The 21,432-nt window shown below is 37.5% G+C and overlaps 1 protein-coding gene across 1 annotated transcript in view; it reads left to right on the top strand.

The window, feature by feature from the left end:
- Positions 1-21,202, top strand: part of NHLRC2 (NHL repeat containing 2) — a 31,272-nt gene extending 10,070 nt beyond the window's left edge. Inside the window, exons 4-11 of the mRNA XM_054071724.1 lie at positions 396-517; positions 1,954-2,083; positions 8,976-9,075; positions 9,539-9,770; positions 10,230-10,352; positions 11,771-11,980; positions 13,115-13,340; positions 15,415-21,202. Coding sequence (XP_053927699.1) covers positions 396-517; positions 1,954-2,083; positions 8,976-9,075; positions 9,539-9,770; positions 10,230-10,352; positions 11,771-11,980; positions 13,115-13,340; positions 15,415-15,680 — 1,409 coding nt within the window. The 3' untranslated portion in view covers positions 15,681-21,202. The remainder of the gene's footprint in view (positions 1-395; positions 518-1,953; positions 2,084-8,975; positions 9,076-9,538; positions 9,771-10,229; positions 10,353-11,770; positions 11,981-13,114; positions 13,341-15,414) is intronic.
- Positions 21,203-21,432: the final 230 nt, after the last annotated feature.

The raw sequence follows: 21,432 nt of genomic DNA, 5'->3' as shown, positions 1-21,432 counted from the left end.
AAATGAAATTTTTTCCTCGTGGCTTTCTTTGATGTGGTTGGGAATAAAAAAAAAAAAAGAGAGTTTCTTATTTCTCTCATCCATTGTTGCTGTTGTACTTCAGTGCAAGGGAACAGAAACAATTTAGACCTCTATTAAGACTTCTCATTGGAAGATGAGCAGAAAACTTGTGGAGAATGAGTTCAACACTTAATAGCACCAGACTGTTGTAATTACATAGCACAGTGGCTGAAATGAGACTACACAAAATATTAATAATGTGAACTGTACAACATGCTGTGAAAGCATCTGTTAGAATATGTGATTCTCTTACAGGTTTAAATGTATGGACTTTATTTTAAACTTTTTTTTTTTCGCCTAAAATTACTTCTGAGTTTGCTTTGTTTCATTTTTAGGTCCAAACAGTGGGAGGAGAGATGGAAGATTTTCAGAGGCAGCTTTCAACTCACCGCAAGGGGTTGCTATAAAAAATAATGTTATTTATGTATCTGATACAGAAAATCACCTAATTAGAAAGGTAAATTTTCCATGAGGAAATTCAAAATTTAATCTCTTATATGTTATTCTACTTACACAGGTGAAAATTTACACCAAATTAATTACTTTCCAAATACCTTCAACATCAGGAAGGAAATTTCGCCCAATATCTTATGAAAAAAATGGTTTGTTTTCAAAGGGCTACATATACTTCTGTGCTTCCTTTCAGATGAACGTGAGATGTGCTACCCATTCTAGCAGAAAGTTGGTTTGTTTTTTCTAGTGACTCTTAACTTTCCTATTATGAGAAATGTTTATTCTTAATACTAGAAACAAAAAATAGTTTTGTTTCACTTCCAGTAGTATCAGATCTCAGAAGATCTTGCACTGAGTTCCTCACTAATGTCTGATTTGTGATCAGAGGAGGTACATCCTTACTCAGTTTGGGATGCCTTTGTTCTCTACGTTTGTTCTGTGCTTCACTTTGAAGCACCAGTCCACAGACTCCCTTCGCTTTCCGTTGTAGTTGGCTATGAGGCTTTATTCTGGAAAGGAGCAAGGCTCCCTGTTGGTAAAGAAAATTTGTTACTAAAAACTGAGAAGTTTATCTTCCTAATATTCACCACTGTAGCCTGGTAACTGCAAGAAATTAGGTGTTGCAGGTAGAAGAGGCAGCACTGAAACCTCTGAATGTCTGGATTGTTCTCCTTCAGCATTTTGCACAATGATTAACTGTTCCCTTTCATCTAAATGTGCCATGCAGGTATCCAAGAATTAAAGTAATACAACAGCTACATGTCATGATTTCAAATGTTTGTGTAGGCCGTGGGCCTTGCAAAAGAGTTCATTTACTGCTACAAAAGTTAGAAGGTTCTGTGTATAGGAGACTCACTTTTTACATGGTTATCATTGTATATTCATCAGAGGAATAAGGTAAAGGAGAAAAAAAATAAAGGTATTTGGGTTGCAGAAATGAAATAAAAAAATACCAAACTTTTTTTTTTTCTCTCTAGAGCATGAAATAATCTGCAAAAATAATTTGCTTTGTACAGGTTATTTTGTGTAGAGATGGGAGGTACTGTTACAGTATCTGAATATTTATATTGTATTCTGATAGAAGTTTAAAGTAAAACATCCACATCCATTGTGTCAGTATTTTTCTAGAAAATTTTAATGCTTTCTACTACAGCTTCTGAGCAAAACTTGGCAGTATTATTTTTTGTTGTGTGCGAAAGAGAATTCTAGGCAAGTGGTTTTCCTGCTACCCGCTGCTTACCCCTTTTTCCCCACCTCTGCCATCAGCAAGCATTGTGGTAAAATTAATTATTTTCCTACCTAAAGAAATACCTGAAATTTGCTAGGATTTGGTTTTCATTTGTCAGCAAGAACTCTCTGTTTTTGACATCTAGCTCAAATTATCTGTAGTTTCAGTATAGTTAATGTACATTTCAGTGTGTATGGTTTCGCTCCTTGTAGATTGACCTGGAATTAGAGATGGTGACCACTGTAGCGGGCATTGGGATACAAGGTGTTGATAAAGAAGGTGGAGCAAAAGGAGAAGAACAGCCTATCAGCTCTCCATGGGATGTGGTCTTCGGAAACTCAAGTATTGTATCAGTTGAGCTTTTAACACTTTGTATTTGCAAATGTATGACTGTGCTAAATGTTTTCCTGCTTTGGTAATAATTGGAGATGTGGAAAAGTATTGATTTACTTTACAACTGAGTATAAAAGGCAGCAGTTTCATTTGGAAGTGATAATTGCAGTTCTGTGTGAGATGCTGAACAAATGTGAACTGTTACTTAATGGAAGAAAAATTCTTTTGTGGCAAGTTATGTAGTTACCATGTCCAAATAAAGAAGGAAATTGTGATTGCTTTTGTTAGGCCAGTGCTTTATGCCAGGATAACTTAAGAAGCAGCTATATCTCACAGGAAGTGAGCATTGTCTGGAACTTCCTTTCCTTGACGATACAGGCTTGTCTGATCCCTTGTAAATATTTGAGTTTAGGAAATAAAAATAATTTTAGTAGGGGACCTCTGTTTATTCCTGTTTAGGTGACATGAAATCATTAGACTCGAGATCATGACAGAATCGATCAGATAGAGAGGAATACCTCAGAAAAAACCTGGCAGGCATCAGGACATAAAAATTAAATCTTTACAGAATAGGATGCAAGAATCAGCATGTAAGTAGCTTCCTTTCCAGTTCACTTTGTACACACCTGAGCATGACATGGTGTAGCTGCCTTGTTTTCAGCTGTTATTAACTATGAGTTGATGCTCTATTTTCTTATGTTTCCATTTCAATATGATTTAGAAGTTTGCAGTTTCTTAATAGTGACAGAGCAATGCTTTAATATGACATAAAACCCTTAGGTCAGGAATTCAGGCATAAAATTTGACTTCCAATATTGGGATTCTTGAATTTGCAGATGAGCGGAATGGGGAAGTAGCATGATTTCAGTCTAGTATTTTTAAATTAGGGGTGCTTTGCAAGATTAGTAAGGTAGAACATTTTACTGGAAGCATTTGTTGTGTTCTTTGGTCAGTTACAAGGAAGCAAAACATGCTCAAGTTAAGGGAACTTGAAGCTGCGTCATATGTGCTGATTGTGTAGATATCTTCTGGTACTAATGCATTGTCAGTGAAGACAGTGCACCACCAGCAGCCTTGGCTACTTAAATAAGCAACCAGCATCAAGTTTTAGATTTAACGCTTTTAGTAATGTATCTCCTACAGAAAAAAGGAGGGGAGGAGGGGTCATGACACTTTTTTCAAAGGCTTTGTCAATGACCTTTACGATCTGTGTTAAGCACATGCAATCCTACTTGTGAGAGAAAATATGAATACTTGAAGGAGAATCTCACCGAATGTGGGTTGCTATGAATGAAGACATGAGTTTTCCAGAGTTTTATCTGATCTGATTTTCATTTTGTGAACTGTTAGACTGTTGTGTGACTAGATGTTAGAGTTCTCAAGGTATCTTGACTCACCAAGCTGGTCTCCATGGGATCTTCTTGCAGGGCTGTTTCACAGATCAGCAAAGGAGGAGATCAGAACAGTCAGCTTCCAAACCTTTAGCTGATTAACAGAACTATTCAAAATAGCCTGTAATTTTACTTTTCATTTTCCGTGTAGCTTTCTTCTGCCAGCAGTTGAATATCTGTTGATACTTTTTGTTTTCGAGAGCTCTGCTTGTTAAATGTTAATTGATGTGATTGTTACCACCATGAACATAGTAATCCCTGAATTAGTCACCTGTAGAAGATTCATCCTCTGTACTGTTCAGCGCTGACTGCTGAATTGTTGTAGGCATTTACATAAACATCAGATCTTCTGAATGCATTCTGTTCAGATGGGTATAAATTTGTTTGTATTCAATTAGAACCTACCAGTCAGCTGTCTATCTAAATTTCTACGAGGTGTAACAAAACCTGTCAGTTAAGAAGAGATTAAATCAATTTAAATTCCTTCTTTGAGAGGGTAATAGGCCAAATAGATAAAATGGGGAGAGGGGAAGGTGTGCTTTCAGTTTCTTTTTAAGATTTTTTTTTATATGGCTTTATGTGAGTAAAGTAAGATAGAAAAAAATGTAAATTGCTGTAATAGCTTTATTAAGTGCTTTAGAAAACTATAACCAGGGAGATTTGTCGAAATGATGGGTTATATTGAGTAGCCAGCTAGCAAGAATCTGTCCCAGAGCATGAAGAACCAGTACTGTGTCTTGTTGCCCGCAGTGCATTTGTCTTACAGCAGAGGTACTGTCACGAAGTGCAGTGATTTCTTTAAGTTTGTGGCCAGACATCAAAATAGTTTGTCAACACTGCAGCAGAGTTGTCAAAGTTCTGTTGTTCCTGCCAATTACTTGAGCCTGGGAGGATCATCTGTTACATCCAGTATGTTGTAGGGTGGGTTTGTTTTCCAGTAAATGCATGCAAAGCTCAGTTCTGTAGGAAATCTTCCCTGTCCTGGGCAGAGACCCAGCCTTCTGCTGGTGATTCTCACTTTGCTGTCCTACAAGTAGACAGCCTGCTGTCAATGTTAAAACTGCTATGCCAGTGTCTGTTTATGCTTTTGGATGGATGAAGGAATTGATGAGAGTTTGAAAAATTACTTTTGTTTGCATGCACACAGCAATGCTCTTTTTTCACGTATGCTTACGTATCTGTGTAAGTTGCAGGAGGTAATGGACACTTCAACAACCGAGGTTTATTGTTACAAAAGTCATAGTTTTGACTTCTGTGTTAACTGGTTTGGTGTATGGAAATAACAATGCACATTCCCATTTTCCTTAGATCTGTGCAGCTTAAACTGTGTTCAAAAGACATTTTTTCTTTTCAGAAGATAGAGTTATGGATTCTATAGCAAGTGATGCATCTGTGAGTTTCCTCTCAATATCCAAAGCCATTCTATCCAGAACAGGAGGGAAAAAGAGGTTTAAATGTTTAAGGTGTTTATGTACTGCACTGGACAGTGCTAAAAACTTATGCTGACCTGTTCCAAAGTCTCAAAGGGAAAGGGTACCTCTTAAGAGAATATGTTTTTCCTGTATCATTTATGTTTCTTGACGTGACTCCTACAAACAGTTTAGAGTATGTCTTGGTCAATTAAAAGACTTCATTGTTTGCATTTAAAATTTTAGTGTTGATTTTGTTGCAGAATTAAAAATATTGAGGAAAAACATTTATGAGGACGCAGATAAGTTAATATCAGAACAGATGCTACTAAGTAGCATGCTTTTAAGCATCCTCATGGTATTTCCATGAGATAATAGGCTTCTGTTTCCCCATTTTATACAGAGGTGAAGTCTCTGGCAAAGAGGTTAAGTGACCGTGGAATGCCATTTACAAGATAGTTGGCAAAAATGTCTCTTTTTAAGGTAGGGGAGTTAACTGAGAAAAAAAATATATGCCAAGGTTCAGGCAGACAATAGTCTTCTTTGTAATTTTTTTTATTTCTTTAGTTGTGGCGATTGAGCTTGTGTTTTATCCTCCCCCTTTAAAATTCTTGAATGAACTCCATGGATTAAATTCTGGCTTCATTGAAGTTGATGCTGAAATTTGCATTGGCATAAAATGTGTAGGAAATAAAGGGGAAGGCCAGCAGCTTAAAAATACATTATTAAATTGTTGTGTGCCTTTTTAGCTTTCCCTGTTGTCCCTTTCTATTTTTATTCAGTGGGTGCTGAAAGCAAGTGATACTTAAATGCAGAGTTGATCTGAGCGTGAAATGTTCTTGATAGCTGCATTCTTGCTGGAAGGAACAGGACAATGACCTGTGCTTGATGACATAACTGTGTGTTTCACATTCCAAAATCTCATATGAAATTGCATGATTGTAATCTATTTATAGAAACTCCCCAGTACTGTAGTGACTGTGCTTTCACCAAATTGGTTGGAAATTTTTGTGTTTAGGTTTTACATAGATATTATTCAATGACAGTACAGTACTGTGTCATACTGGTACAATTTTTATAGCCCATAGAAGGCAAAAGCATTTAAGATTTTTTTTTCTCTCTCTCCATGTTTCTGCTAGAGGATTATTTAGTGCCACAGCATTTCAGAGGAAACACTTTTCTTTCTGAATTACTCATGGTGGTTCTTCCCTGATTCTACAAAAATAAGCAATATCACATTGGCAATAAGCAGTGAGCATTTCTTGGGTGAACTCAGACCATACATGGACTATTTATGTCTGAACTGCCTGTATGTTGAAAGTACATTTCCTACATGTCACTCTTCTTTTTCCTTCTGTACTGGTCTCATTCTGGCATTGAAGCTCCTGCCTTCAAAAGGAATTGTCCTTGGTAATAGCTGAAAATAAAAGAGGTTGTGATCATCAGGGATTAATTAGGAATAATTTTTCTGGACAACTTAAAATTTAAATTGCGCTAACCATATGCAGAAGGCTTTCTCATCTCTTTAGAAGTTTCCTAGGCAAAGTACAAACTCAAAGATAGCCCATTCAGTTTTAGGCTGTATCTCACCTCGTACAAGTTCAGTTCCACAGAAAATCCTGTTAGAAACATCACTGATGTGCAGCAGCATTGTCTGTCTTCTCTTCTTGAACTGGATCCTATTTACTTGTAAATGATAAATATTTTTATTTAAAATATTGAAATTTCAAAGAAAATTGGAGTTCTTCATTAATGATAGGGCTAAAGTAAGTCCTATCATAGAAATTGCATTTGCTTGCTGCAATAAAAAGAAGCGTTTGGATTAGCAGAGTTAACATCTTAACAGATGTCAAACTTATTAAAGTTTTGAAGTCCATTACTTGAAGCTGCCCTCTGTAAAAAAAAATATGATAATTGTACCCAGAGCGATGTATTCTCATTCTCTTTGTTCCACAGCCTGTAGTCTTGCTTTGTGAATTAAATGTATGCTCATGATAAAGAAGGTAAAAATACAAATCAGGTTTCTAAATACTAACTCAGGTATCAGATTCTGGTTTTAATACAGAATTCCAGGTGCAGAGTTGATGAAAATAAGTGTCCTTGACAAGTCTCACAGAGCCTTTGTCAGGCATGCTGGGGTCAGAATGAGACACGTTTTTTAACTGTTCTCATTTAATGCCGAAAGTGCTTTTGAATTTGTAATGTGGGTGTTGGGGGTCACGAGAGACTGCTGTGCTGAAGTACTTGGAGTGTATGTGTTTGCTATGGTTAAATAGGAATGAATAAAATGCGTAAATAGATTTAGCTTCTTCTGTAGTTATAGTGATGTATGCTGACACTAAATATTCTAAATTAATTCTTCCATGTTAAGAAACACTAGCAATTATCCTTCAGATTTTTTTGAAGTATCTACTACCATTACAGTCAGAAGGCCTGAGTTAGAAAACTGGGGAAAGGAAGAGAAAATACTTCATTATAGTCATCATTTGTAGCTCACTTATATCTCTCATTTTATGACATCCCCTTGGTATCTGTATCCAAGGGTTTCCTTTGATGAGAGGGCACATATGTTAACTAATGAAGAAAATTCCAAGCATTTTGTTTCATAAAGGATTATGCTATTTGCATGATGCAACACTAGGGGAAAGAGAGACAGGTAGCACTGGAAAAAAAGCAAATTATTTTCTATTCCTCCGAAAAGGATGATGTGTAGTTGTAACAGTTCGGATTTACAGGGCTAAAGCATTATTAGAATCATAGAGTGGTTTAGGTTAGAAGCGACCTTAAAGGTCATCCCCTTGTACTTCATCCAGTTACATCCATCTTCCACTAGATGAGGCTTTGAGCAACCTGATCCAGGGGAGGGTGTTCCTGCCCATGGCAGAGGTGTTAGAACTGGATGATCTTTAAGGTCAGTGCAGTCTCCAAACAGGAAGGCTGGAAGTACGGGTAGTCCTGAGAATGGAAACTCTTCAATCAGATAGTGCTGTTGACTGGTGAAGTCTCATCTGTGCATTCAGATTGGCTTGTACTTAATGGTCAGTGCTATTACTTAGCTATTTAAGGTCGTGTGTGGGTGCAAACAGGACTGGGATTTCTTAAATATAGATCTAAGCAGAGGCAGATTCAGGAACTTGAAAAACAATGAAGCTTCGTATCTTATGAAACACCAGTGCATTCAGCTCTAGTTCGTTACTTGTGAATCTTTATAACGTAAGGATATCACATTTGCAGGCCCCACTTTGCTTTGATGCAGGCAGCGCTGAAGATAAGAAAGCACATACCCTAATAAGGAGAAACTACGCTGGATTTTTAGAACAGCTCGAGATAGGTTGGAATGTGGTGCTTAATTGAATCAATGTAAAAGAATTGCTTTGTTCTTTTATGTTGTTTTTTAAGAAATTCTTTTAAAATAAATTCTTTCCATTCAAGGATAATAAGGAGTTATGATAACGATGGCATTACCATAACTTTAGTATGTTGGTTCTCCCTGGCCCCCTTCTCCTGCGAGAACAGTACAAGGATGACAATAGTGACATGTCCTCAAGCTGGTCTATGCTCAAAGAAGAGGTTTTTCTGTCTTTGTCTCTATTACTGCTGTGGTTATGTCTCTCAAAACCTGTAAACAACTCCTAGTAGTTTTTTGGAATATCTAATTTTGTCATTTAATGTAGTTAAAAAAACAAAACCAAAACTATCCTCAGCCTCCAGAAAACCTACACATTCCCCCAAACCATGCTTAGCAAAGATGCATACGTGTTTATTGGCCAGTGTGAATCCCAAAGTAACAGGTGAAATATATACCCAATAGAAAAATGTTGCAAAGAGCAAATCCCATCTGAAGTATTGCCTTTGTCAGATAAGGGTATTAAACCCACTGTTTTTATATCCTTGGGAAGGAAACAGAAAAAAATGGCAGAGCTTTTGGTAGATGACAGACATTCTCTCTGTCTCCTTCTTTTGCCCTGTTTTTTGGTTGGTTGTTTATTTTTCCTTCTCAGTGGCAAGAGGTGAGCTGGAGTAGTGGGGAGAGCAGGGTTGGTTCGTTCATTCCCGAAGTGGTTTTTTTTTCATCTGTTTTTATACATCCATTTTTTAAAGTTGCAGGGACCCAGGAAGATGATGTTTTATGGATAGCTATGGCAGGCACTCATCAGGTGTGGGCACTGATGCTGGAAGGTGGAAAACTACCAAAGGGAAGGTAAGCAACTGTAATAACAGACGTGAAATCGCTGTTTGCCTTGATGAACAGCTTTCAAATCCCAAAGGGAGAGGTAATCAAATTAAACTAAAAATAATTTTTCTCAATTGTACTTAGCTTGAAGCTTGCTTCTGTTCATTGTTAAAAGGCACGTGTCCTTGAAAGTCACCTGCTTTCCCCCCATCTGTTAGATGAAATGAAAGATGCTGCTTCTATAAAACTATGACTTCTAGGGTACATTAATATAATTGAATGCTACTTTTCATTGCATTTTCTGCATATCTACTGATTAATGATACAGTAAGGTGAAATAAAACTTTGCACGAAAGCCTTGAACAATTCCTTGTGCTGCAGTACCATTTATTTTATAATTCACAAGCGCTTGTCCTGTAGTTTCTATTTATGCGTAATGTTTGAATTATTTAAAACTCATACTTGAATTTGGGTACTTTTTTTCCTTTAGTGATTTAAAGAAAGGAGTCTGCCTTCGATTTGCTGGGAGTGGAAATGAAGAGAACAGAAACAACGCATACCCACATAAAGCAGGCTTTGCACAGCCTTCGGGTCTCTCTCTGGCTTCCGAGGAACCATGGAACTGCCTTTTCGTAGCGGATAGTGAGAGCAGCACCGTACGAACCATCTCTCTGAAAGATGGAGCAGTGAAGCACCTTGTAGGAGGAGAGAGAGATCCATTGGTAATCACTTCAAACTTCCCCACACTGCCCTACTAATATTCCTCAAGCCTGACCTGGAGGAACCACTTTTGGGGTGAGAGGGTAAATCAGTTTCCGTGGCCATCAATTTCTTAACTTCACTGCTTGGAATGCAAATGTGTGCCGGTTGTGATGCTCAGGTTGTAGTGCAGATTGTTGCTTCTCAGATAACAAATAGTCATTTTTAAAATAGCTAGCTTGATTCAGCATTGTCTGATCATTAAAGCCAGTGGGATTCGTATTGGTAACTTAAACATGAGAGTTTCCATTTCCACGATTAGCATCCACATTTCTCTGTTTTCACTATCCTTGTTTTGAAGTTGTCTTGATTTTTTAAAAAATTTTGGTTTAAGTCAATAAATTTCCATTTAATTACAGTCATTTAAATTCATGGCAACTTTGAATAATCAATTGTATTAACTTAATAAAATTCTTTTTCAGAATTTGTTTGCCTTCGGTGATGTGGATGGGGCAGGCATAAATGCAAAGCTGCAGCATCCCTTAGGAGTAACATGGGACAAAAAAAGAAAACTACTTTATGTGGCAGATTCCTATAACCACAAGGTAAGTGTATAGTAGCTTGTAGTAGGCTTTGCAGTTTTTACTATTAGGAGACATTATTTTAGGAATGTACAAAAATTGTGCTTAATTCGATTAAGCTGAGGAAAGAAATGATACTAATTCCTCCGTAGGTTCTTTGTATTTCCTTCCTTCCCTTATGGATTCTTCTCTCTGCCACTTTTTTGCTGTCATATGCTACTGTATTGATACAGGAGTTCCTTGGGGGGGCTGAATTTGAAGTGCCAAGTTACAGTTCAGACTAAAGGCCTTGCCTTAAATCTTCCAGAAGATGCTGAGCAAAAGAGCTAGGAATGCTTAGTCAGGAATCCTGCAGGTTTGATAAAACCAGGAGGACAAGAGGACTTGCTTTTCCCTTAAAAAAGTCACCCAAGTTTTGAGAGTAATCAAAATGATTAAGGTTGGAAAAGACCTCTAAGATCATCCAGTCCAACCATCAGCCCACCCCCTCCCGCTCCTACTAAACCATGTCCAAAGTGCCACATCTACAAGTTTTTGAACACCTCTAGGGATGGAGACTCCACCACTGCCCTGGGCAGCCTTTTCCAATGCTTCACCACTTTCAGTAAAGAAATTTTTCTAATATCCAACCTAAGCCTCCCCTGGCACAACTTGAGGCCATTTCCTTTTGTCCTATTCCTTGTTACTTGGGAGAAGACACCAGCACCCACCTCGCTACAACTTCCTTTCAGGGAGCTGTAGAGAGCACTAAGGTCTTCCCCCAGCCTTCAAGAAATATTGAGAATTGCCTCCATGGAACTCTGAGATAAGAGAGACGGTTTTGCGTGGTTGTTCTTATGTGATGTTGTATAAGCTTTCATGTCTAGAAGGTTGTTAACTGTACGTTGATTAAACGCATTAAAAGAAAACCCAGTTTATTTTAATTTGAAGAATAAAATACATAACGCTAAATGCATTGAAATTTGTGTGGCAAATGAAATTTCATTTCAAGTATTGCCTAAAAATTTATAAACTTTTTTGATATTACTTTAAGGAAAAAAAAACTCGTTGAATTTTAGAAAAAAAATTACATAGACATCAGCCTGCTGGTTTTCTTGTGCTCTTACTATTTTGCCAAGATTTCCAGAAAGGCAACAAACAATAGGGAAACGAGCCATTCAGCAAACTTTTTATCAAAGGGGTGGGTGCCTTCAAAATTAGAACAGAGAACACTGGATGAAGATCAGAGGAAGAAGTAAAGTCCAGCAGGGAGTGAGGATGGGGGCGAAGAAGATGGGACGTGTTGGTTGATAAGGTACGATAACTTAACTTCTAGGACACCGTTGGTAACTGAAGTGCTCTGAGTTAGTACTGGCTTCTGAAAACGTAGGGCATAAGAGCAGGGCATCTAAATCCTGGTAGTTTTTTTCACACAAGTTTTTATGTGTCCTTGTTCATCTTAGATTAAGGTTGTAGATCCCAAGATGAAAAACTGTGCTACCCTGGCAGGCACAGGAGAAGCAAGCAATGTTATTGGTTCCAGCTTTACACAGTCAACTTTTAATGAACCGGGAGGTTTGTGCGTTGAAGAAAACGGCCGCTTGATGTATGTTGCAGACACAAATAATCATCAGATTAAAGTGCTGGATTTGGAAACAAGAATTCTTTCCATGGTAAGTAATACTTATTAAACAGGCTGATAGTGGTGTTTCTTGATATAAATTACTATTACAGGCTTTGGCAAGTGGTAGAAAAATCATATAGCTAATAAACTTTTTTTGTACAGTAACTATATTCACAAAGTGTTTTGTGATGATGATCTGGTGAATAAACATCACCTGTTAGTGCAATTGTTGAAAGCCGTAGGTTTTGGAAAGGTAACTTCTGCATGAAAACAGAAATTACAGTCCTCTAGAAAAAGACCAATACAAAAACATGAGTGATTAAAAAATACAGCCCAGTTTTTCAGTATGAAAAGCATTTTATGAGCACTTGCCAACTCCCTTTGTAACAAGTGGAAATTGAAATAGTTTACCAAGTCCTGTAACTAAGCTGTAAGAGATGATTTTGGGATGTCAGTGACTTAAAGAGGGATACATAATGGGCTTCCATGTTGTCAAATCAAAACCACTGTCATAATTGAGCATGGCTGTATTTGCTTCTAAACATGAAGGCAAAACAAATCTATGCTCTTGTTCATCTTACAATTACACCACCTCTTAGTGCTTTCATGTGTGTATATGTGTGTATATATATGTATATGTGACATAATAGTCCAACTTCTTAACTGTTTTTTGCATTTAATAGCATACAATCTTAGTATGTGCGTTTGTATTTTCATACCATATAACATGTTGATGGCTTTTCTGGGAAATTATCTTTTACTTTACTGTGTAATTTGCATGGCTAAAATCCTGGATTTTAGTACCAAAGCATGCCATTTACACACGATTAGAAGAAAATACCGTTAAATTTTATTTAAAGTAAAAATATAATGCAACTGTTAAAATTTTAAATTAAAGAGTATTCTAAGTAGGGAATGCTCTAAAGTAATTTTGTGATTTTAATAGGAAATATTATTTTTATTTGGATTAATCAATTTTATCTTTTTCATTTAAACAACATTTTTGTCCTTGCCTTTTTCTTTGACACTTTCGGATTGTTTGTCAGAAAGTTTTAGTCCCATAGTGATATTATGATGTGTTAGTTTTCCTGGTCCATGTCAACTTCGAAACCGTGATTGTATTGTGAAAGCTTGTTTTTCTGTGCAAACAAAAATAAATACTTTGTTTGATTTCTACTGATAGTTGCCTGTCCTGAATCCAGAAGCTTGCGATGTTCCAGACAACCTGCCTGTGCAAAAGGATAAAATAACAAACCTTCCTAAACTGCCTAAATCTGCACCAAATGTTCAACTTCCTTCGATAACTGTAGCTCCCGGCCAGACAATTCAGTTTTTATTAAAGCTGACTCTTCCTCCAGACTCAAAACTGAATGAAGAAGCTCCCAATTCCTGGTTTATCACAGCAGAAGGTAAAGAGCCTGTGTTGTTTTATCGGTTGAACAGGAGTAGGTAAGATACAAAGTGGGGCATATCATGACATGCCTGCAGCAAAGGTGTCTGTCTGGTGAACCACAACGTTCATCCCAGTCCTGTGTTCCTGTTTGACCTTGTGATGCAATATCTGTTATTTGGAGTTCATACATGTAACAGTTGGAGCCAGTATAGAGCAGAGGAAAGTTTAACTGACTGTGTGATGCTGGACAGTGTTTAGAAAAAGAAGAGCCTCTCGTGAGACCCCACCTGGAGTCCTGTGTCCAGTTCTGGAATCCCCAACATAAGAAGGATGTGGAACTGTTGGAGCAGGTACAGAGGAGGCCACAAGGATGATCATAGGGCTGGAACGCTTCCCATACAAGGACAGGCTGAGAGAGTTGGGGTTGTTCAGCTTGGAGAAGAGAAGGCTCTGCGGAGACCTTATAGTGGTCTTCCAGTGCCTGAAGGGGACCTACAGGGAAGCTGGGGAAGGACTTTTTGCAAGAGCATGTAGTGATAGGATGAGGGGGAATGGCCTTAAATTGGAAGGGGGAAGATTTACATTAGACATTAGGAAGAAATTCTTCACGATGAAGGTGATGAGACCCTGGCCCAGGTTGCCCAGGGAAGTTGAGGCTGCCCCATCCCTGGAGGTGTTCCAGGCCAGGTTGGATGAGGCTGGGAGCAACCTGGTCTAGTGGGAGGTGTCCCTGCCCATGGCAGAGGATTGGATCTGGATAATCTTTAAGGTCCGATCTTTAAGAATGGCAACCCAAGCCATTCAGTGATTGTATGAATGTTTTCTTTAGTTTCTGTGTCAAGTTTTCCATGTTGAAATTGCAACATTTGCACTTCCAAGAGATTTCTGAAAGCAATAGAGAAAACATATTTCAGTTATGTTCATTCAATTGTTGCACTGCATTGGAAAACATTTTTTTTAGAAATGTTGGTAGATTTTAAAATTCTGCTAATTTTCAGTAATTATTGCCTGGCTGAATTTACATGCCATATTGGCTTTTACATTGATAAATACTTGTTAATAGCTCTCCCTGCTTGTAGATGCACTTAAACTGATCTGAAAGTAAACATCTCATCTTTGACTCATCTTTTGCTTTCCAGCTTTTAGAGTTTCCATGTGGTAGCTTAATTAAATTGATTGCTTTTAAAAGCAGTCAACAAATACTGTATAGGCACTGCAATTTGTTTAAATGCCTCATGATTTAAAGTAGTTTATCATCCCAGTTTGTGCTTTTAGAGTACTAATAGACTATTTCCAGGAGAGTCGGCACATTTTTTTGGCCTACAGGATCTCCCAGTGTTGTTGAAGATACGTGATAGTTTCAAGGGTTAGTAAAAACAGAGAACGTAAGCAACCTAATCTCAACAAGTCATTTCAAGCTCATAAATTCTAGAGCCAACTTTTAGATATTTTCTGAAAAAGAGCACTTCATCTGGTTCACAGTAAAATATAGAGTGCAATGAGATGAGCTGCCTACCCTTGTTGTGCAGTTCATTCTCTACTTCATATAGTCTGAAGTATTTAAATCATGTGAAACTTGAGTTTTATTCCAGCAGTCAGCCTGAACATGGCTAAATTGCAGCTCACCTGTAAAACCACCACTTTGGCTTGGGAATGCCATAATTTACCTGCAGTTTTATGCATTTATGGCAGATAACTTACCTGCAGTATTAGACCTCTAATACGAATGCATAACAGCCCATTAATTTAAGGATTTCTGCTTACCTATCTCAGAATACATTTTAATATCCTCTTGGGAGTGTATAGGACAAATTGCAGATCCATTGCATTTAAGTAAGATGCACTGTATGTATATACCTGTAGTTCTGAAGCAAAGCTGTGGATCTCAGCATCTTTAAATGACTGCTAAAGAGGCATTTGTAAATTTTCCCTTTATTTGTCCACAACTGGAAAAAGCAGAGGGCAAATTTCCCCTGGTGATGCATATGGAAAAAAAGTCTGTGTTGTCCTGTAGGTAAAATTAGTGTTTTCTCTAGAGTTTATATGTGGTGTGAAATATCCCAATGATAAAACTTGTTCTTCTTTTACAGATAATACCTGGTTGATTCAAGGGCAGTGTCCGTCTGGAGAAATAAAGGATGTTTCCAGTCAAACTATCATTCCCTTTCAGTTACCCAGAAGCTGTTTGTCAGCTGAAGCCATCCTGGCCGTAAAAGCGTGCCTCTACTATTGCAGCAAAGGTAGCAGTGCCTGTATGATGAAAGGAATCTCATTCAGTCAGCCTTTACAGATAGTTACTACAAACCAAGGCAGCTTGACTCAAGTGGAACTGATGCACTCGTTTTTAACCAACTAACCCAAAGCCAGCTAGTCTCATGCTTTGTTTTACTATCCACCATTTCTGCAGGAGAAATACCTTTCTCCATTGTTCATTTTCCTGGAGCTTATGCCGAAGCTAAGAAAGAATGCACTTGGAAAAATGAAGTATAGATTTCTGTACAACTTTACGTGAAAATTTATCTTCACAACCTCATTTCTTTTAATTACAGTAGCAGCAATAATACTGTAATACTCTGGACTCTTGCCAATTGTGAGTATATTGGATGTATGCCTTTCTAAGCAATGAGCAACAATTTTTAGAGTCCTTTTGAAAGAGCTGGTGTTCCTTTGTGATGTTACTGTAACAAGTCCTTTGCACTGTACACACTGTTAGAATAGCTAGAGCATTTTAGACTAACAGCTACAAATTCCTTTTGTGCCCTTATAAATTTTAATAGAATGTCAAAATGAACAGTTTCTTTCTCCAGGCTGGACAAGAAATATCTTGCTTATTTTTCTGGCATTTATGACACATGTATTTTGAAAATACATCTTACACTAAGTGAAGTGCAGCTCTAATTTTATGCAAAGTGAGTGTTTTGCTTCACTAGATATGACTGCCTTACATGAAGAGCATAGTTTCATGGAACGTTTTCTGTGAAAGGAAGCGTCCAAGTTCCTACAGAAGAATTTCATATTGATTTCTTAAAAAAGAATGTGCCTCTCTCTGATGTGTAGATACATAAAAAAACCAACACAAACCCATGTTGGAGTTTTTCTGTTATATACCAATATACACTTTGTAGTAAGTGGCAGATAATAATTGAATATCTAAACTGCAAAAATTAAATGTTAATCATTTCAAGCAGGGTGAATCACTTGCCTTTCCTACTTTTATGATTTCTTTGTAAAGACTTGTCTGAAGACTTCTGTGTTTCAAATACATAATATTAAGAATGGTATGTTCTTGAAGTCTGATTTAGTGTCTTTTGAAGTCACAGTTAGTCCCTTGAATTGTAATAGTGGCCACTGAACCAGACCTGTGTATTTAATAACGGACTATTTGCGTTGATGTTTAGAGGTTCTGGACTTTTGCTAGAAATCTGGTAACTTAATCTTTGAGTAAGGTGCTTTAAATCTGTATCACAAAACTCTGCCTTTGGTGGTTAAGTGTTTTACAAGTAAAATTCTTTAAATTTAAAAGTAAACTTAAGGAATATAGGAGGGGATGTAAATTTTTTACTTGAAAGGGAAGAGTTCTCACAGTGCTGAAGTGGTGACTGGATCAAGCTCTGTGCTCTAGTCATGAGGATCAGGTCTGAGAAAGTGATTTGTTTTCAATTTCAGGATAGTATTTTCACATATATTAGACAGTACAGTAGTGGAAGAATTTTTATATAGTCTTTTCTAAAACAATCGCCATTGTTCCTGACACCTGTCAGTAAAACCCCAGAATGGTTGTTGTTGCTCTTTCTTGAAGGCTGACTGAAATGTTGGTCATGAACCCTAGAGGCTTTTGTTTTAAGGGAACCATGTGGATTGGTGTGGTTTTTCCTTCCATTGAAATGCCAGTCTATCTACAAGTTCTCTGCAGTACCAGAAATGGTTATTATCTCACCTGTCAGCAAGGCAAGGGCTGAACTATTCTTTCTCATGCGTTTGTTTTTTGAGCAGCTTTTCTAATTCAGCATTTCAGCTCCTTTGGGCGAACCTCTCAATTCTCACATGGCATTTTTGAAGGCGGAAGCTTTACTACTTTGTTCACAGAATGCAAATTCTATTGGAAGGATGAAGGTACAGGAACCGAGTTGGGCATTTATTGTTTTTTTTATACTTTAGTACAATTCACTCTATCAGAATTTTTTTGTTTGTTTAACTTTGTGTAGTGGCCAGGAAACCTTAAATCAGCTTGCAGCTAGACCACAAATTTTCTGTTGCTTGCTGAAAAAACAAGCATTAGTTCCAGAAGCTCAGAATAATGAGCCAAGCTGTAACAGTTATCTTGAACGTATAATTCAGCAGATGGAATTTTTTACTTTCATTTTCAACAAGAGTGACATTATATTTGCCTGTTTCACTTGAGTGAGATCATCAAATTCTGCCTGTATTCCATTATTAAAGAAAAAAAAAGATGACAAATCTGTTTTCCGATCAACACTTTTTAATTAACGTATCGCTGTGTATTCCTTACTTTATTTAACTGTAGTGTGTAATGTTTAAGTACAGTATTGTAGATGTGTTTTCTATGTGAATGCACATATACAAATGTGTGTTTAAGTGTCATATCCTTTTCATTTCCAAGTTTTGGCTCTCAGTCACTGTATGTAGACACACTCAGAACCACTATGAGCTCATTGGGAAAGGGTGATAGTAAGTATTAGGTAAACTGTTGCATAACCATCGAGTTGTAGTCTGGAATCAAACTGTAGTAACGTTTAAATATTTAGTTGTGGCCAAATTTTAAACAACTGTATTTCAAGGAAAGCAGCTTTACTAGTGGAGAGCAGGAATATATCTGTTTGAACCAGTTTTTTTCTTTTAAGGCCATGTCTTGCAGCAGATGACTGAATGTTATATAAACTAGGGCAGTGGGAGGTGGGATACTGCATCCGTGCTAATCTTGCTCTTTCTGCAAAGCCTCAGAGCATTCCTGGCTGCTGCACTGTACTGGCTTTATGCTAAAGGAGGGGCAGAAGTTGTGATGCTGTCTCAAAAAGACACACAACCCACTATTTGCAAAGAAAAGCTGCGTATCCCAAAATGCTTTCCCTCCACATCTGGTTAAGTCCTAAGCTCTTTTAGGCAATAAGCCTAAGCCCTTTAGTTTGCAAGGGAGAGTTGCTTTTCCTAACTCATCTTAGTGGTTTTCACACAGGGACACTGCTCCAATTGCTCTCCATCATAATTTTGGGAGCAGCTGATACTTACTGTACTCCAGTTCTCACTGATGTAGTTACTGGGCTACTTGTGCTCCTTGTTCAGCCTATGATTGGCCTTTAATTGTATAGCCTAATGCTATGTTTTCTTTGTCCAAGGAATAGCACACATCTTCTCAGAGTCACTCCTGCCAATTAACTTGTGGTATACAGAAATTTAAACATTCTGTAATTAGGAAACCATGGGTTTTGAAGGCTTATGACGTTTAGGGATACTATTTCTGTTGCTTTCTCCAGAGTTTACAAGATGCTCTTATAGTAAAGCAACAAGTGCCATAAATGTAACCAGACAGGCAAACAGAATAGCTGGTACAGGCTGCAGAAATTTATTTCAGTTGCATACCAGAAAGCATCTTCAATCTATGATTCAGGGAAAAAAAAATCAGAAAATGTTAGTACTCTTGTCTAAATACTGAAAAATCATATATATATTGATGACTGCTATATCTTTGTATGGTAATTTACTTTATTAGTGTTTCCTGATATAAAAAATCTCAGCAGGTTGGTATGGCTTAGTACTCTCAGATTTGTATCTTACAGTAAGAGTATGTAATTCATGATTTTTTCAAAATATGTCTTTCTGCAGGCTTTAAAAGGTTTTGCATCAGACCTTAATGTAGTAGTAAATTACTGTAGCAAATATCTAAAGAATATTGTCATGGCTGTATTGTATAATGGGCACAAGTTGAGTGGCATTTGCAGTTTTTAGTTGCAGTGTTTGCTTTTCTGGGAGAGCTTTTGAATGAATGTATTAATAGTTCCGTGAGGTGTTTTATTTAATTACAGTAAAATAGTCTCAATTAGACTAGGAATAAGATAATCTGGTTTCAGAGAGGGAGCATAATGTGTTTTGATAGCTCTTTCATGTTGTTTGAGTTCGGTAGTATCTCTCTGTACTTTGTTCCCTTCTGTTGAAGGAAGGATAGGGATGCTAACTGTGTAAACCTTTTGATGGGCACGTATTTTATGCACACATTAGTAGTTGGTTCCTTTTCATGTTAGATTTTCACATGTCATTTGGGGCTTTCTACTGGAAGTACTTCTTCATAGTTTGTGTTTTGCTTCTCTTGTCTTTCACTTGTAGGGAATTGTGTGTTTACATCATGTCATGATGCAAAGCAAGTACAGACCTTGCAAGTAACACATGAGAAAGTAGTTTTATAGCATCATGTAAATGCCTTATCTCTTTAGCTCCAGAAAAGGTGCATATGGCTTCCAGTATGTTGTTTATATTCTTAGTGCCCTTTTTTATTCCAATGGGCAAATCTTGTCACTCAACCCACGAGTAAAACATTTTTATGATAATGTCAAGAAAAGCATATTCCTTATCTCTTGCTAAGAGGAGGGGGATGATCAGAATGATGAAGTGACTTTCCTTCTCATGCAGGAGCACGTCCTTCTGTTCTTTTAATTGTTGACTATTTATTTTAGCAAAGAGAGTTGTGTCATTGACCACAAATTCTCTTGGAATTTTGATTCCTATTGAGGTTTTCTACATACATGGAAGCTTTAAATGTCTGACTTTGTAGATTTATGAGTGATATATCTAGTTGGAAATGGCTTATGATTTAGCAGACAATAGCAGAGCTTTATGTGCATTCTTATGATCAGTAAAGTTTTTAAAATCACACATTGCAGCTAAGCTCCCACAGAAGAGTGTTCATAAACTGTGTATTGCAACTCAAAAAGTAAGTTTTCTTCCTTGTATAATGTGCAAGAGATGCTGTAACATATTGTGTACGTGTGTCCTCCAGGCTGCAGTTGTGCTGCCTGAGGAGGATTTACCATGCACAGCAGCTTATCAGGCACCCACAGTAACTCTCTGCTCGGGTCTGTCAGCTCGGTCATTCATATAATCAATTAAAATTACTGATTTATGTTAGCAAAGATTAGTATTTAGAATTGATCATTATAATTTTCATTGAAATCGTTTTGTCATGAATTAGAGGAGCTTCTCTGTCCCAAGCAGGGAAAGAATGGTGACAGTTACAGATGGCTGTTGAAAATGTGAGACCTGGTGATTTTTTAATTAAGCGGCCACATCCACCTTTGTATTCTTCAACGGGTCATGAATTTAGAAATACTATTCTAATATTTTACATTCCGTTATTGTCATATAACCAAATTTGACTACTGCCTTCCATCAGAAGCAGCTGTTCTTAAGTTTTATAGGTTTTGTACTGTCATATGTAAAATAACTTTCATTAAGGATTAGGATTAATTCTTGTTGAGGATTCAGCACACCTATAATTGAGTTTCCAAGTTTTTCTTACTTTGTTTGTCATATTATTATGAGGGATTTTGTTTAGGTTTTGAGGTCTATCTTTTTCTCCTATAGTTTTCCCAAGAGTGAAATGCAGCCAGTATCCTGTTACTCTGGGGGGGATCCAAGTGGGATAATTCCCTCCACCTCCCCTTGCCCCTGCCGTGCTTTAGGATGGGGCTGTAACAGCGAGCAGAGTAGGGCAGCCCCATGCAAAGATAATGCTGCCTGGCACTCACTCCGAACTGGTGCAGATGAGGTGAGGATTTCAGTATGAGTTACACCATGACACTGGCTTTCGGAACGGATAAACCTGGTGCATACTGGCTGGCTGGGGTTACCTGCTTCCTAGGCCTGGGTTATAAAATCTTGCTCCATAAAGAAGGCAAGAATTTTTCCCTTATTCCTGCAAAAATCTTCAATCAGTTGATTCATTAGTACTCTTAAGATAACCTGGTGATAATTACTGGAATCTAGGACTTATCTGGACCCTCCTCCATAATTCTAGGTAGCATAAAATTGCGTCCTCAGATCAGCTTCATCCAGCTTAACACTGAGGCAGCTACTGTCAAAATTTTCACCTGGCCCTG

This window comes from Cuculus canorus, chromosome 7 (genome assembly GCF_017976375.1).
Source record: "Cuculus canorus isolate bCucCan1 chromosome 7, bCucCan1.pri, whole genome shotgun sequence".
Classification (NCBI taxonomy): domain Eukaryota; kingdom Metazoa; phylum Chordata; class Aves; order Cuculiformes; family Cuculidae; genus Cuculus; species Cuculus canorus.
Note: the sequence above shows the minus strand (reverse complement) of the source record. Positions and strands in the feature narration are given on the sequence as shown.